This window comes from Pleurodeles waltl, chromosome 5 (genome assembly GCF_031143425.1).
Source record: "Pleurodeles waltl isolate 20211129_DDA chromosome 5, aPleWal1.hap1.20221129, whole genome shotgun sequence".
In the NCBI taxonomy this organism is placed as follows: Eukaryota; Metazoa; Chordata; class Amphibia; order Caudata; family Salamandridae; genus Pleurodeles; species Pleurodeles waltl.
The window spans coordinates 1,847,963,927-1,847,976,582 of record NC_090444.1 but is presented as its reverse complement, the minus strand read 5'-3'; the positions used below and the strand labels follow the sequence as shown (position 1 = coordinate 1,847,976,582).

The following is a 12,656-nucleotide window of genomic DNA, read 5'->3' as shown; positions in this document are numbered from 1 at the left end:
GGCTGCAGTTTAAATGCCCTGCAGTGGCACACAGCAAGAAAAATGCTTTTGCATTGTGGGAAAAAATGATTGTCATATATTTATAGGTCACCTCTAAAGTGTGCCTTGTAACTTGTAAGCAGATAGGGTATGTCGCTAGTGTCTAAAAATAGGTCATACTACACACGTGGGTAAGCGTGCCCTCAAAGTGAAATCATGCCCCAAAGCGTTTTAATTGTGTAGGCCCGGCTAGGCTTTTTTCTAATAGGTCTAGGTGAGATTAAAATCTTTATGTTCCACCTCTGCTTAGAAAAAGGCTAGAAAAATAATTCAGAATTATTTCCTCAATCATTAGGAAGTGCTGCAAAGAAGGCAGGGCAGAGGCTGCAAGAAAATAGTAGAGGATGGGTGGTAGATTTTCTCCAATCCCTGACTAGTGCACAGACTGAATGTGGCACCTCCACCACCATCTCCTGAGAACATTCTTGGACCTGAGAAGACTCCATCTAAAGAAAGCAGTCCTCACTGTTAGAAGAATCCTGATTTCCGACTCCTAACGGAAGGACCCAAGACTTCCTGAATTCTGCTTGCACACAGAGACCAAAACTGGTATCCAATGTCAAGACCTGTGATTCCTATTTACCTGCTTTAGGGACACAAAAAGCAGAAGGAATCCTGACTCTCAAGAGGCCCCAGTGAACTAAGGAGGACAGGGCACTGCTGGAGACCTGGCTGGAGAGGGACCTGTTGCTCAGAAACCTCTCCTGATGAGCAAGGGGCACACCACTGACCAGAACAAGCTTTCCCCAGCAGGAGGAGATTGTTTGAAGGTAAATATTTGACAGGAACAACCCATTAGGTGTATCTGACCTCCACTTCATCACTGTGAGTCTGAAATTGCACCACGGTCCTTCTCCCCTGTAAACTCTTCTTTTTCCAGAGTGCTTGGCTTTTTAATATTGGTACTTTTTGCCTTAAGGATTAAAAATAATCATTTCTTTGGTTCCCCTTAACCTGTTGTAGCCTATTTTAATCATCCTAGTATGTTTTTCCTTATTACCCTTATTAAATTTGCTGTTTCTAAATATGTTTGGGAATGTTATTGTGGTGTGCTCTTTACTTTAGAATTGTTGGTACTACTTGAATTTAGCACGCATCACTTTAGGATTGCCTGTTACTTGTGCCATAGCTACCAGAGGCGGAGCAGAGATTCTCTCAGAACTATTTTGACCTAACTAGAGTTTTTTTTAAATTGGTAGTGGTTCCCCCTTACAAATTAGTAACCCAATTTCTAACAATACAAACATTTGTTGTTCAAAATAACGAATACATAGAAAATCACGGCTACTGTGATAGATAGTAGTTTTGGAAAATATATTTGACTAAGTTATTTTTAGGAAAACAATTTTAACACAAATAACCATTTTTTGTATACTGCATGTATGACACTTTAAATTTACTGATAGGTTTACTACTACTGAAGTTGTCGTCTTCGTCTAAAAAGTCACAACGTAAAACATGGAATTATTTAAGGGCTTGTGCTGTGCATATAATGGGTGAATACCGAAAGTTATCCTACAAGGCGAGCCGCGACTCTGCTGGGCAGTATATCCTGGGATTATTACATGAGGTTTTTGACTGATTGCACAGTCTGCTGATATTTCTTCAACACCTGGGTCTCTAGTTCTAATTCTCTCAGACCCCATTTGAAGCTCCTATCTCCAAAGGTCTCCACCACTGTGAGCCTTCAATAGACAGGACTCTTTTTCTTCTCGCCTGGCTTGTACTAACAGCTCATCATCTGGTAGTCCCTGCAGAGTGAGTCTGGAGTAAAACTTTGCCACTAGCTTGGTAAAGTGTGCCCACTGTAGGAGGCTGGACTGGTTTGTAGTGAGTACCAAGGGGTACTTGCACCTTGCACCAGGCCCAGTTATCCCTTATTAGTGTATAGGGTGTCTCGCAGCATAGACTGATAGATAATGGTAGCTTAGCAGAGCAGCTTAGGCTGAACTAGGAGACGAGTGAAGCTCCTACAGTACCACTTAGTGTCATATGCACAATATCATAAGAAAACACAATACACAGTTATACTAAAAATAAAGGTACTTTATTTTTATGACAATATGCCAAAGTATCTCAGAGTGTACCCTCAGTGAGAGGATAGGAAATATACACAAGATATATATACACAATACCAAACATATGCAGTATAGTCTTAGAAAACAGTGCAAACAATGTATAGTTACAATAGGATGCAATGGGGACACATAGGGATAGGGGCAACACAAACCATATACTCCAAAAGTGGAATGCGAACCATGAATGGACCCCAAACCTATGTGACCTTGTAGAGGGTCGCTGGGACTATTAGAAAATAGTGAGGGTTAGAAAAATAGCCCACCCCAAGACCCTGAAAAGTGAGTGCAAAGTGCACTAAAGTTCCCCAAAGGACATAGAAGTCGTGATAGGGGAATTCTGCAGGAAAAAGACAAACCAGCAATGCAACAACAATGGATTTCCAGTCGAGGGTACCTGTGGAACAAGGGGACCAAGTCCAAAAGTCACAAGCAAGTCGGAGATGGGCAGATGCCCAGGAAATGCCAGCTGTGGGTGCAAAGAAGCTTCTACTGGACAGAAGAAGCTTAGGTTTCTGCAGGAACGACAAGGGCTAGAGACTTTCCCTTTGGAGGACGGATCCCTCACGCCATGGAGAGTCGTGCAGAAGTGTTTTCCCGCCGAAAGACCGCCAACAAGCCTTGCTAGCTGCAAATCATGCGGTAAGCGTTTTTGGATGCTGCTGTGGCCCAGGAGGGACCAGGATGTCGCAAATTGCGTCAGGAGACAGAGGGGACGTCGAGCAAGACAAGGAGCCCTCTCAGCAGCAGGTAGCACCCGGAGAAGTGCCAGAAACAGGCACTACGAGGATGCGTGAAACGGTGCTCACCCGAAGTCGCACAAAGGAGTCCCACGTCGCCGGAGAACAACTTAGGAGGTTGTGCAATGCAGGTTAGAGTGCCGTGGACCCAGGCTGGACTGTGCACACAGGATTTCCGCCGGAAGTGCACGGAGGCCGGAGTAGCTGCAAAAGTCGCGGTTCCCAGCAATGCAGTCTGGCGTGGGGAGGCAAGGACTTACCTCCACCAAACTTGGACTGAAGAGTCACTGGACTGTGGGAGTCACTTGGACAGAGTTGCTGGATTCAAGGGACCTCGCTCGTCGTGCTGAGAGGAGACCCAAGGGACCAGTAATACAGCTTTTTGGTGCCTGCGGTTGCAGGGGGACGATTCCGTCGACCCACGGGAGATTTCTTCGGAGCTTCTAGTGCAGAGAGGAGGCAGGCTACCCCCACAGCATGCACAAGCAGGAAAACAGTCGAGAAGGCGGCAGGATCAGCGTTACAGAGTTGCAGTAGTCGTCTTTGCTACTATGTTGCAGGTTTGCAGGCTTCCAGCGCGGTCAGCAGTCGATTCCTTATCAGAAGGTGAAGAGAGAGATGCAGAGGAACTCGGCTGAGCTCATGCATTCGTTATCTGAAGTTTCCCCAGAGACAGAGACCCTAAATAGCCAGAAAAGAGGGTTTGGCTACCTAGGAGAGAGGATAGGCTACTAACACCTGAAGGAGCCTATCAGCAGGAGTCTCTGACGTCACCTGGTGGCACTGGCCACTCAGAGCAGTCCAGTGTGCCAGCAGCACCTCTGTTTCCAAGATGGCAGAGGTCTGGAGCACACTGGAGGAGCTCTGGACACCTCCCAGGGGAGGTGCAGGTCAGGGGAGTGGTCACTCCCCTTTCCTTTGTCCAGTTTCGCGCCAGAGCAGGGCTAAGGGGTCCCCTGAACCGGTGTAGACTGGCTTATGCAGAATTGGGCACATCTGTGCCCAACAAAGCATTTCCAGAGGCTGGGGGAGGCTACTCCTCCCCTGCCTTCACACCATTTTCCAAAGGGAGAGGGTGTCACACCCTCTCTCAGAGGAAGTTCTTTGTTCTGCCATCCTGGGCCAGGCCTGGCTGGACCCCAGGAGGGCAGATGCCTGTATGAGGGGTTGGCAGCAGCAGCAGGTGCAGTGAAACCCCAGGAAGGGCAGTTTGGCAGTACCAGGGTCTGTGCTACAGACCACTGGGATCATGGGATTGTGCCAACTATGCCAGGATGGCATAGAGGGGGCAATTCCATGATCATAGACATGTTACATGGCCATATTCGGAGTTACCATTGTGAAGCTACATATAGGTAGTGACCTATATGTAGTGCACGCGTGTAATGGTGTCCCCGCACTCACAAAGTTCAGGGAATTGGCTCTGAACAATGTGGGGGCACCTTGGCTAGTGCCAGGGTGCCCTCACACTAAGTAACTTTGCACCGAACCTTTACCAGGTAAAGGTTAGACATATAGGTGACTTATAAGTTGCTTAAGTGCAGTGTAAAATGTCTGTGAAATAACGTTGACGTTATTTCACTCAGGCTGCAGTGGCAGGCCTGTGTAAGAATTGTCAGAGCTCCCTATGGGTGGCAAAAGAAATGCTGCAGCCCATAGGGATCTCCTGGAACCCCAATACCCTGGGTACCTCAGTACCATATACTAGGGAATTATAAGGGTGTTCCAGTAAGCCAATGTAAATTGGTAAAATTGGTCACTAGCCTGTTAGTGACAATTTGAAATAAATGAGAGAGCATAACCACTGAGGTTCTGGTTAGCAGAGCCTCAGTGAGACAGTTAGGCACCACACAGGGAACATATACATGCACACCTATGAGCACTGGGGCCCTGTGTGACAGGGTCCCAGTGACACATACATATAGGCCACAAACCTATGAGCACTGGGGTCCTGACCAGCAGGATCCCAGTGACACATAACAAACATACTGAAAACATAGTGTTTTCACTATGAGCACTGAGGCCTGGCTATCAGGATCCCAGTGAGACAGTGAAAACAGTGACAAACACCCTGACATACACTCACAAACAGGCCAAAAGTGGGGGTAACAAGGCTAGAAAGAGGCTACCTTCTCACACCACTTCTGCCCAGAGTTCTCAAGAAGATCAAGAACAACTGGGCCCAAGTAATCCTTGTAGCTCTGGACTGGGCACAGAGTATGGTATTTAGAGCTTCTGAGCACGGCCATCGACCCTCCACTCAGACTGCTATTCGGGAGGATCTTCTGTCGCAGTAGCATAGGACGGTTCTCCACCCGAACCTGTCCAGTTTCTGCCTTCTTGCGTGGAGATTGAGTGGCTGAGTGGTGGCAGTTGACAGTTTTTGACTTTCTGCCTGAAGTCTGTGATCTTACCTTGGCAGCCGGGAGTCCCTCCACCAAAACGGTATATGCCTGTCGTTGGAACAAATTTGTGGCATGGTGTACCAACAAGTCTGATGATCCCCCATGTGCACCTCTGTCTGAGGTTCTTTTGTTTGTCCTCTCTCTTGCCCAGTAGGGCTCTGCTTTGGGCACTGTGGAAAAATCACAGTTTTTGGCATAGTTACCACCACTTTTTGCCTGTTGTCAGTGTCCTTAGACTGTTTTCACTGGGATCCTGCTAACCAGTACCCCAGTGACTGTGCTCTCTCCTCTAAATTTGGTTGCTGTGGAACCCTTTACACCCCACAACCGGCCCACTAGTGTACCCCTGTAATTCCCTAGTATATGGTACTTGGGTACCCAGAGCATTGGTACACCAGTGGTCCCCCATGGGCTGCAGCAATTATGCCAGCAATGGGAGCCCATGCACACTGTCTGCAGGCCTGCTATTTGCAGCCTGCGTGAAGAGGTGCAGCACCCTTTCACTGCTGGTCACTGCACAAGATCACTGTAAGTCACCCCTATGCTAGGCCTTTGCAGCCCTAAGGGCAGGGTGCAGGTCCATGTGTATGTGGGCACCCCTGCAAGAGCAGAGGTGCCCCTATGAGCTCCAGTTCCAATTCCCTACACTTCTTAATTGCGGGGAACCGATTTTAGGCTTGTACTGGCCATAGGTCACTACCTATGGTCCAGCTACATAATGGTAGCTACGAACGTAGGCATGTTTGATATCAAACATGTCAGAATCATACCCCAACACAGATGCTAGAGTTGGTGGCATGATTCCATGCACTCTGGGGTCTCCTTAGAGGACCCTCCAGCATTGCTCCTACAAGTCTTCCAAGGTCTGTGAGCAGCCCACGCTGCTGCAGCCCCTCAGACAGGAGTCTGCCCTCCTGCTGCTTGACCAGCTCAAGCAGGGAAAGGCAGAATAAAGGGTTTCCTGTGGGAGAGGGGTGCAGCCTCCTCACCCTTGGAAATATGTGTTACAAGGCTGGAGAGGGGTAGCCTCCCCATGCCACTGACTTGCTTTGAAGGGTACCAAGTGCCCTCCTTGCATAATCCGGTTTTCACCAGTCCATGGATCACCGGTCCCTGCTCTGGCACGAAACTACGCAAAGGAAAGGGGAGTGACCACTCCCCTGTCCAGCACCATCCCAGGGGTGGTGCCCAGAGCTTCTCCAGGTGTCCACTTGATTCTGCCATCTTGAATCCAAGATGGGCTGAGGCACCTGGGAGCATCTGAGTGGTCAGGTTAGGCAGGTGACATCAGTGACCTCCTCTGATAGGTGGTCACCGTGCAAACTGACCAAACCCCTTTTTGGGCTATTTAGGGACTCTCTTGTGGGTAGGTCCCCAGATTTGGTGTGCAAGACTCCACCAAGATTCCTCTGCAACAAACTCTTCTGCTCCTGGCCACCTGAACCGCTGCTGGACTTCACAGGAACCGAACAAGATTGCAACACTGAGGCAACCTCACCCTGCAACATTGTTTCTGCGGCTCCTGTCAGCACTTTGCAACATTTCCACAGCTGTGCATCCTCTGGGGTCACGAAGACTTCAGCTGCACCAAAGAAGCAAAAAGAAATCTCCCTTGGAGTGAAGGAGTCACTCCCCTGCATCTGCAGGCACCTAAGGCAAAGACGTCTGGCTGCTGAGATCTGCTGTCCTCTGGATCTGCAAAGATTCTCCAACACAGGTGGTGGTTCTGAGGGGTCCTCTGGGTCCTCTTTGCCTTCTGTCCAACTTGGGAAACAGTGACCCTTTGCCTCTTCCTCCATGACTGAATCCCGTGCACCGCGACTGTTGCAGTAACCAAGGCTTGTTGACTCCTGCTCGGAGGGATCTTCAGGCTCCAAGTAGCCCCGGCCCCCAGCACGCTACCTCTGCAGGGACAGTCTCCTCTCTGCTGCTCCAGCAACGTGGGACTCCTCTTCAGGTGTGCTACCTGGGCCTCATTGCGCCTTACTGTGCCTGCTGCCAGTGGGTTGCTTGTGCGGGCTCCGACACCTTCTGCTGGCTCTCCGTCTTCCTAGGGTCAGCCCAGACTCCCCTCCAGAGTCCCCAAGACCTTGCTGATCCCCTCCAGCCCTGCAAAAACCTTTTCAGCTCCAACTTGCATTTGCTTGTGCTTGTTGGTGGTTCTCCTGACGACTGACCCGTCTGCATCCCAGTAACCGTCAAGGGACAGCTCCTAAATGACCTTAGGGACTCCTTTGCAGCTCCTGGACTCCGCAGCTGGCCTTTACCCTTCACCGTTGTCCCGGATCTTCACCCATAGAAGGGTCGGCATTGCCACCTGCCGTACCTGGACACTCCTGCGTGGACTGGACTCTGTCCCCTTCTTTTACTGTTGTTCTTCATCCAGAATCCACCATAGGGCTCCACCGGCCTGGTCCTGTTCTTGCATTGTTCCAATTCCAAGTCCCCATGTTAGCCTATGGGACGACCAGGTAACTTACCTCTGCTCTCCTGGTCACTGAGGGTCGTCTAGATACTCACCTCCTGGGGCTCAATACTCTCCCAGCCCTTGGATAACTAATCCATATCCTCCTCCGGTGGGGGACTCATTCTCGCATTCCACAATTTTAGTTATATTATATGGTTTGGCCGATCTCCCCTTGCTTCATACTTCTCCTAGATAAGTCTTGGCTGCGCACCACAGCTACCACTAGAGACCCCTGGCCCCCTGGACACTGTAACACTAACTAATAGGAGTTGCCTGGCCCTGGTATAAGGTGCCAACACCATAGGTGTCCACCATACAACAGGCCAGCTTCCTACAGGCACCCTTAAAAGTTATCTGGCTGCCATCTCTCCTTTCCTCCCACTACCAGATCAACCCTCCTAGTTTAAATCTCCCATTGTTGGGTGTTTTCTCAAGGGGCTTACCCACATGTTTCCACCTATCCTGTAATGCCGCAGTGGGACTTGAACTTGGTACTCTCTTACCTTTTGTGTGCTCCATTTGAGCCCCTTCAGGATTGTCCTTTCCGGCATCTCACTTTAAAGACAGCCTTTCTTATTGCCATCACCTCTGCACCCAGAGTGAGTGAGCTGCAAGCTCTTTCTTTGAAGCCACCCTTTCTCTCTGTCCATCCTTACAAAGTGGTGCTTCGTACCAGGGCCTCTTTCCTCCCTAAAGTGGCCACACCCTTTCATGTAGGTAAATCTATCGCCTTACCTACTTTTTACACCCCCCCATATCCTTCTCATGAAGAGGAGAGACTCCACCGTTTGGGTCCAAAAAGAGCGTTGCCTTCTACCGCAGTCGTACCAAGGACTTCTGGGTGAACAATCAACTCTTTGTTGGCTATGTGGATGCAAAGAAGGGACGGGCGGTGCAGAAAAGGACCATCTCTAGATGGGTCGTACTCGGCATCAAAATAAGCTACTCTTTGGGTAAGAAGCAACCCCCTGAGGGTTTACGTTCTTACTCCAACTGCTGCAACCTGTGCGTTTGCACACTGAGTTCCAGTCCTGGACATCTGCCAGGCAGCAATGTGGGCGTCCCTGAACCATTCACTAAACACTACTGTCTGGACAGTCAGGTCCGCAGGGACGGCCACTTTGGCCGTTCCGTCCTACACGATTTCCTAGTATGATCTTGGTTTGCAGACCCACCTCCAGGGATGGTATTGCTTGGGTATCTATTCTAAGGTAAGAAACCTGCAACTAGAACTCTCTATCAGATGAATAAGTTACTTACCTTCGGTAACAAATTATCTGGTAGGGATATATTCTAGTTGCAGATTCCTTACTGACTCACTCATCCTCCTCGCTCTGTGAACGGAATTCTAGGGGCAAGGACTCCCTTTCAGGGCCCTAGTTCTAGTGAACCAGTCTCAGTGTTATTCATGGCTCTGCGTTTCTGGCGTGAAAAGTCGTGAAAAGAAACTGAAGTATGTGCGCCGGGGTGGCACCTATATACGTCCACAATGTCATCAAGGCAACCACGATGCCAACAACGGATGCAGAGTTTACCTACGCTAGCTGATGGCATGCAAGGGTACTGCTGAAAGAAAAATCTACGGATCCAGTCTGATGCCTTATTTCTTTTTTTTTTAGCATAAATACTTTTTTTCACATGTTTCAGTTGTAAATGTATCTGGTTCTCCTACATTTATTCTTGTGCTTGCCTCGAGGGAAGCCTTACAGTTGGCCGAGTACTAGACTAGAGAGCATCCGGGCAACTTTAACAAGTTACTGTTTAGCCAGGTAAGATCACTCCGGGCCCAATTCTGCCCTCTCTGTGTGGAGGGGAAGACCTATCTGACTCTACCCTGTGACGAACTTCACTTAGTCGCCTCCTCTATATGGTTAACCATGTGTTTTCTTCTCATTTTTACTCCTGAAGTGCCGGACACGGTGCTGGCAAGGTTGATAAGAGACCATTGATTTGCAGTAAACAAAATTAATTGAACCCATTCTCTAAGAAAAATGTGAAATTTCTAGTTGCGAGTCATGCAACATCAGATTATTAAGGACTTCTGAGGGAAAAGGGCACACTTTTTTGACTGTATAAAATCATAAAAGGCAAAAACCGTCAGCCAGTAATGGTTCTTCACCTTTATTCTAGGACCCCAAGGAGTGTAGGCTCCTCGATACCCCTGACGGGGGACAGTCAGACTGATGCCGACATTATGGCGTTTGTGAAAGCGAGGCAGACCTTGATGCAGCGGAAAGGTAAGAACTTTAAGTGGAACTCTGCTCGCCCCTGGGTCTTGGGTATCTTCATCCATTCGTCTCTTCTCTGGAATCATTAATGTCAGTGTGGTCCCTGCTTCTCTTCCAGGAGATCCTCATCAAAGTCATAAGCACTGAATAGTCCCGCCCACGTGCGGGGACCCCGGATAGGCAGATTATACATATATATATATATATATATATATATATATATATATATATATATATATATATAGCAACCTTCTACATGTGCTTAACATATACATATGTGTGTGTGTGTGTGTATATATCTGCAGCCTATAGAGGGTAAAAAAAATGCCAGAATAAATTTACTTTTTCTTTTTACTGTATATAAATCAATAAAGTTCATGTTAATAATAAAAAACTGACCAAAGGAAGTCTTCCAAAAACCTTTATTTAAAAGAAAGAGGGAAGGGAATATGAGCCCATTGTTAACCAATAGGCTGTCATTAAAATAATAAACACAAAACTGTCACTGTGCCTTTAAGAACATCACAGCAGTGGGGCCAGTGGTACCTGCTTCTTCATCAACGTTATACAGAAGGACATGATCCGAAGTATAATATATAGGTAAACACTGGTGCCAGTCTGGTAGCTGCTTCTTCATCAGTGATATTCTCAAACAGCTGACCCGAGGCATTACGTATAGGTAAATACTGGGGCCGGTCTGGTAGCTGCTTCTTCATCAGCGGTATTAAAAAGGAGCGGAGCCGAGGTATGCTGTATAGGTAAATATTAATGTTAGTGTGGTAGCTACGCCTTTCATTAGCGGTATTCACAAAGAGCTGACCCGAGGTATGATGTATAGGTAAATATTAATGTCAGTGTGGTAGCTACGCCTTTCATTAGCGGTATTCACAAAGAGCTGACCCGCGGTATGGTGTATAGGTAAATATTAATGTCAGTGTGGAAGCTGCGCCTTTCATCAGCGGTATTCACAAAGAGTAGGCCAGAGGTATGGTGTATAGGTAAATATTAATCAGTATGGTAGCTACACATTTCAGCAATGGTATTCACAAAGAGCTGACCCAGGTATGATGCATAGGTAAATATTAGTGTCAGTGTGGTAGCTGCACCTTTCATTAGCGAGGTATGATGTATAGGTAAATACTGGGGCCGGTCTGGTAGCTGCTTCTTCATCAGCGGTATTCACAAAGAGCTGACCTGCGGTCTTGCGTGTAGGTAAATACTGGTGCCAGTGTGGTAGCTGCTTCTTCATCTGAGGTATTAAAAAGGAGCGGAGCCGAGGTATGCTGTATAGGTAAATATTAATGTCAGTGTGGTAGCTACGCCTTTCATTAGCAGTATTCACAAAGAGCTGACCCGAGGTATGATGTATAGGTAAATATTAATGTCAGTGTGGTAGCTACGCCTTTCATTAGCGGTATTCACAAAGAGCTGACCCGAGGTATGGGGTATAGGTAAATATTAATGTCAGTGTGGAAGCTGCGCCTTTCATCAGCTGTATTCACAAAGAGCAGACCAGAGGTATGGTGTATAGGTAGATATTAATTAGTATGGTAGCTACACATTTCATCAACGGTATTCACAAAGAGCTGACCAAGGTATGATGCATAGGTAAATATTAATGTCAGTGTGGTAGCTGCACCTTTCATTAGCGCAGTATGATGTATAGGTAAATACTGGTACCGGCCTGGTAGCTGCTTCTTCATCCATGGTATTCACAAGGAGCTGACCCGAGGCATGATGTATAGGTAAATACTGGAGCTAGTGTGGCAGCTATGCCTTTCATTAGCGGTATTCACAAAGAGCTGACCTGTGGTATGATTTATAGCTAAATATTAATGTCAGTGTGGCAGCTATGCCTTTCATTAGTGGTATTCACAAAGAGCTGACCCGAGGTATGATGTATAGGTAAATACTGGTGCCAGTGTGGTAACTGCTTCTTCATCAGCGGTATTCAGAAGGAGCTTTACCAAGGTATGATGTATAGGTAAATACTGGTACCAGTCTGGTAGCTGCTTCTTCATCCATAGTATTCACAAGGAGCTGACCTGAGGTATGATGTATAGGTAATTACTGGCATCAGTGTGGTAGCTGCTTCTTCATCAGCGGTATTCACAAGGAACTGACCTGAGGTATGATGTACAGGTAAATATTAATCTCCGTGTGATAGCTGCTTCTTCATCAGTGGTATTCACAAACAGCTGACCCGAGGTATGATGTATAGGCAAATATTAGTGTCAGTGTGGTAGCTGCTTCTTCATCAGCGGTATTCAGAAGGAGCTTTACCAAGGTATGATGTATAGGTAAATACTGGTACCAGTCTGGTAGCTGCTTCTTCATCCATAGTATTCACAAGGAGCTGACCTGAGGTATGATGTATAGGTAATTACTGGCATCAGTGTGGTAGCTGCTTCTTCATCAGCTGTATTCACAAGGAACTGACCTGAGGTATGATGTACAGGTAAATATTAATCTCCGTGTGATAGCTGCTTCTTCATCAGTGGTATTCACAAACAGCTGACCCGAGGTATGATGTATAGGCAAATATTAGTGTCAGTGTGGTAGCTGCTTCTTCATCAGTGGTATTCACAAGGAGCTAACCCGAGGTATGATGTGTAGGTAAATATTAATGTCAGTGTGGTAGCTGCTTCATCATCAGCGGTATTTACAAGGAGGTTTCCCGAGGTATGATGTATAGTTAAATA

General features: G+C 47.4%; 1 protein-coding gene across 2 annotated transcripts in view; it reads left to right on the top strand.

Moving 5' to 3' along the window:
• Nucleotides 1-12,656, top strand: part of KIF6 (kinesin family member 6) — a 1,127,187-nt gene that overhangs the window by 1,087,849 nt on the left and 26,682 nt on the right. For both annotated transcript variants that reach the window (XM_069236333.1, XM_069236332.1), the window contains exon 21: nt 9,857-9,963. In XM_069236333.1, coding sequence (XP_069092434.1) covers nt 9,857-9,963 — 107 coding nt within the window. The remainder of the gene's footprint in view (nt 1-9,856; nt 9,964-12,656) is intronic.